Here is a 5,012-nt window from a genome sequence, read left to right as displayed (position 1 = left end):
CCAAAACAACAGCAACACAAGAACAACAACTACATCAGACGATACTTTAAAACACCGACTATAGTATGCGCTATCCTCGATGGCTAAATTAACTTTATGCTTAGTTCTTTTCTGTATCGAGTTTTATTTTTTACTTATGAAAAATACGCCGTATGTTCCGCAAAGATAAGGTTTTATGCAAACAATCTGTAAGATAATGAAACCAAAACATAACCGTTATTGAATAGTGTTCAAATACCCATTTCAGATGCATGCATGGTCCCATTTTGAAGGAATATAAACTTTACGAGCCATAGAAATGTTTGTTTAAAAAAACACACGATTATTATCCAAAATCAGACAAATTATAAAAATATATAGGAATGCCGAAATAGGTTAACAGTCTGTCTTTAAATGCCCCCCGACGGGCTTCATATTAAAAATTCCATCCGTGCGTTAGTCCGTCAAATTTCGGAATAAAATTGTTTACATTTTATATCATTGTCCAGTTTCTTAAATACTAGCCAATGTATTTGCATGACCCTTTAAATATATTAACAACTGTACCAAAAAAAACAACAACATTTTTTTTCATTTTATCTTAAACCTTTTTCAACTGATGCATGCAGATTGAAGCCAAAGCGCAAGGCTAATATTTTTACTATAATCAGAGATATTAAACTTAAAAACATATTTGTTATCAAAATTATACGTACTTAGAGCGCTTTTGAAAGCGTAAAGGATGTATGCTATATGATAGTGACAACACTATGCCTTGAATTCATGGACGTGACTTATTGTTTTGCTTCAAATGTTTCAACACATGTTCCAACAATTTCTCAACTTAAACAGCATCGTATATATTTAACGAAATGTTGATTGACTGATTGTCGACCAAATACCATAATTTGTTTACCGCTGTAAAATCAACAACATAACTGTCAGTAGTAATGTTCCAATGTTGTATTTACATGCAATGCGATTTCGAAAAGCCATTATGCTTTAAAACGATCAGATGAGCTATCTTATGCCTTTTTCCCAATGAACTGTATAGGAATTAAAAATAATTATTCTTTCGAGTCATCCCTTGCTGAAAGCAGGCGCTGATTAAACACGTTCCAAGTGTTTTACCATATTTTACGAATGCATTTAAATATAATCAAACCGACTACAAAAAATGAACTGATTCATTCTCTTTTTAAAAATTTAATTCTTCATCAAAGTTACACTTATTGCATCCTCTTGTCTGGTGATTACATAGTGGGTGCAGTTTAACTGACCGGGCCGGTGTTGTTGTCAAGTATAGAATTCAGAAGCTTGACGTAGTAGAGCTCAAACTCGGATTTTACAACTCGACCGTCACCTACAAGATAAAAAACAACAACAGGCAATGCAGTTAAAGTCGTTTATATGCATTAAATACATAAAATACACATGCTGAAGCCATTTTAAATTGTGAAGTGTTTCCAAAGAAAAGGCATAACTATTTGCATCGATGATATTCATGATTGCAGAATTCACTTAGTAAAACTAACATACATTTTTCAACCAATAGCAGATCGTCCTTTTGTGTACTGCTATTGTATTTGGCGCAAATATAGCAAGCAAAAAAATAATGAATTCTTGAACAACAATTACATAGGGTGGAATGACTGTTAAACTTTTCTTACCCCTTTGGTCCATGATATGGTATTCGGCCTTCAAGTCTTCAAGGTCGATGCATCCATTATGGTCATGATCATATATGGAATACAACTGGGCCGTCTCTGCCGCGGTTATTGCCGGACTTTGGTGTTGGTACTCGGCCTTCGATAGGCACTGGTCATCTTAAAAAGTCAGTATGTAAAGACTGTGCCACTTGAATTTTCTGTGGAGAAGAATTAACTATGCAGTAAGCACAAACCCAGATTAAGTTTGTTCTAATAAACACAACATTTTGCAGACGTCTTTTAAAGTGACATTGAAAGGCATATACAATTTTCGTTAAACTTATTATTAAATGCGCGTACGATTTGAATCAATCGATCCATAGAAGACGTCCCATTCACTCTCTGTAACCACGTCGTTTTTAGGGGTGACGTCCAACACACCGAAAATGAAATCGGCCAATGCTTGAAAGTTTCCAGGAAGGCTATAACGTTTAATTATAATACAGGTTTACAAAATATATTATGTAATCAAATGCATCAAAGAAAATCTTAATTCGTTATAATTTTTGATAAAATAAATAACAAGAGATTGCCACGCAATATGATCCCCTACCGGTAAAACTCCACCATTGTCAGTTTTTTTTTGTTGCCATAGCAACCAGAATTCTTGACGTAGGAACAAAATGAAATGACGTGCGTAATCTCCATATTGCCATCTATCCATGCTTCAAGTTTCATGAACAAATATGAAGAACTTTTAAAGTTATCGCAGGATCCAGAAAAGTGTGACGGACAGACTGACAGACAGACAAACAGAGCGCAAACCGTAAGTCCCCTCCGGTTTCACCGGTAGGGGACAATAACAATGTTCGTCAAACAAATTTTAATATAGTATGCACGTGTTTGCTGATGACGTTGTTTTTCCATATGGACTGGTGACTCTTGACGTGATTATGTTTCCAACGACAAAGTTGAGAAGATTGATGTAGTACTGCTCGAACTCGGCTTTTACTACTTGTCCATCATCTTTGAAACAACGGAAACATGTTTAGTTTAAAATATTATGAATAAAATAATTAAACACTAATAGTGTTGCAAGAATAGTACTTTTATTACCAACGTGTATAGCGGGAGTTAATTTAACTCTAGAATGTTAAGCTTATTTTCATTTCCTTAAAAACAATAGATATATAATATTGCTAGTGTTTGAACAATAATACTATCACCAACTATATGGCGGATTTCATGTAACGCTAGAATGTATATGCCAAAGATATTGCTTCATTTTTACTTGTTCTGCTCCTAGGTATGAGATTGTCTTTATTAATACATGATAAATAAAATGATTGGTGTGCGTGTTCGACAATCATACCCATTTGGTCCATAATATAGTATTCGGCCTTTAAGTCTTCAAGGTCGATGCATCCATTATGGTCATGATCATATATGGAATACAAATGGGCCGTCTCTGCCGCGGTTATCACCGGACTTTGGTGTTGGTACTCGGCCTTCGATAGACACTGGTCATCTGCGAAAATAGCATTTCTAGTAGCACAAACGCTTAATTTGTATGCTGAATATACAAGTTACACACTAATGTGCACTCAAATTCATGTAATTTGTTGTAACTACCTTTAACAAACGGATGCCAAATTTCCAACTTAGTGCCGAATGATATATTAAAGCTCATCAGACATTGATTCAGAACTTATGAGTTATATAGGTTATAGTCGATATATTACAATTTAAATAAATACTGAACGCAAGTACTGTTTGAATCAGCGGCTGAGTAGAAGATGTCCCATTCGCTCTCGGTAATTATGCCATCTTTTGGATTAACGTCCACAACATCAAATATGAAATCGGCTAATATTTGAAAGTTTTCCGGCAGGCTGTAAAAACCACCCATATCACATATTTTATGCGTAAACGTATAAAACAACAATAATGTAATCATGATCAATACTAAGAAAATATTGAAGTTTAATAAGAATGCATAACTTTTAAACAAGACAGCCGTTTATAATTTATAAGCAAAAAAAAAGAAATTCTGATTTTACCCCAAGGACCTGGTCACCAGCAAACAGCACACGAATGTGAAAAGCCTTAAAAAGGAAAATATGAGAATATGAGAGTTGATATATATCAAATTTAACATCGCCTATTTAAAAGCATTCGTTTGCTTTAAATTATTTTAAAAAGTGCACAAACATCTTTTAGATTAGAAACACTCATATTACTTCATTTACATTAAATCAGCTCGTGTAAAACAACTTTAAACGGACAAGTCTTTAATAATAAACCGTGTTTAGGTACTCGTAGAGTATTTACATGATATCCTCTGTTGGAGCTAAATCACAAATGACATTAACAAATAGTTTATATTTCAAAAGATCTCATACGTCATTGATTACTAGACATGTGTGGGCAGTATATGTAACAGTCAATGTATTTGAATACGAATTAGAATCACAATATGCCCTTGACCAGCTTTTGAAACAGTTTTCTGACATCTCTTATCAGTTGCAGACGATATTTTCAATGTTTTAAGTTTTCCTTTTGTCTCTGATATTTTTTTGTCTCAAGCCATATTTGGATTTTGTCCAACATTTAGGACTAGTTGATAATTTCAACATGGTAAATCCAATATTAAGTTGCGATGTCATTGAACAATCCTTCGTAGGGTGGTAAAAACAGGTGTTTAAAAAAACATATCTTCGTTTTTCCATTTAACTATTTTATTTAATGATAGCCCTATTTGTAACATGTATGAAAACTGAATATTTATTATATTTCACATTGTTCATGCTTAATGTTTAAACACCAGTGTTTTTTTAACAAGTAATACCATGGTATTTACACAGATCTGAACATTCGCAAATATAATGAGATTTAATATGTTCTGAGTATTATAGGTGGTTAAAAAATGAATTTATTTGGTTAGTCTAGATAAATCACAATAGTAACCATAAATGATGCGAGTATAATATGGAAATACAAAAACAACAAGCGATGTGTTTGTGAAACACTATGTCCCCATATATCTGACCTTTTAGCTTGAATAATGACCTTGACCTTGATCTTCAATATTGCAAAAGTTATTGCAAATGTTAAAGTTTGCACAAACAAACAAACTAACAAACAAACCTACAGACAGGGCAAAAACAATATGTACACCACTATAGTGGTGGGGGACATAAAAATCACAAACATGTTCGTCTATATGATTTTGACATCACATAATGCAACGGCTTTGCCACAATGTCCTGTCAAGACATGAAGTCCCATGTTTTTACCTGATTCCGTGTTGTTCCAGAAGATTACAACGTTTACATTTACATACCTTCAAATCTAGATCGTGAACACATTCAGACATGTTTATAC

At 33.6% G+C, this 5,012-nt stretch overlaps 1 protein-coding gene across 2 annotated transcripts; it reads right to left on the bottom strand.

Annotated features, from left to right (window-relative positions):
* Nucleotides 1–1,169: 1,169 nt before the first annotated feature.
* LOC127880829 (uncharacterized) lies at nucleotides 1,170–4,085 on the bottom strand. 2 transcript variants are annotated; one of them, XM_052428279.1, is made up of 8 exons: nucleotides 3,960–4,085; nucleotides 3,689–3,733; nucleotides 3,399–3,520; nucleotides 3,001–3,156; nucleotides 2,528–2,654; nucleotides 1,989–2,110; nucleotides 1,650–1,805; nucleotides 1,170–1,342 (listed from the first exon to the last, which is right to left on the bottom strand). In XM_052428279.1, coding segments are annotated over exons 1-8 (822 nt in total). In that variant the 5' UTR covers nucleotides 3,962–4,085; the 3' UTR covers nucleotides 1,170–1,250. The 2 variants fall into 2 exon arrangements, with proteins under 2 accessions (XP_052284239.1, XP_052284238.1); XM_052428278.1 differs by lacking the exon at nucleotides 3,960–4,085 and adding an exon at nucleotides 3,869–3,888.
* Between the last annotated feature and the right edge of the window lie 927 nt (nucleotides 4,086–5,012).

The sequence above is a fragment of the Dreissena polymorpha genome, chromosome 5, assembly GCF_020536995.1.
Source record: "Dreissena polymorpha isolate Duluth1 chromosome 5, UMN_Dpol_1.0, whole genome shotgun sequence".
NCBI classification, from domain to species: Eukaryota; Metazoa; Mollusca; class Bivalvia; order Myida; family Dreissenidae; genus Dreissena; species Dreissena polymorpha.
The sequence above is the reverse complement of the archived record's forward strand: the minus strand, read 5'-3'. Positions and strand labels throughout refer to the sequence as shown.

Excerpts from the sequence above, each read along its gene's own strand:
- LOC127880829 (XM_052428278.1), bottom strand. Across the intron at positions 3,157-3,398 it reads CTCAGCCGCTGATTCAAACA|ATGACCAGTGTCTATCGAAG; the intron begins GTACTTGCGTTC and ends CTATTTTCGCAG. Across the intron at positions 1,343-1,649 it reads CCATATCATGGACCAAAGGG|GTGACGGTCGAGTTGTAAAA; the intron begins GTAAGAAAAGTT and ends TTTATCTTGTAG.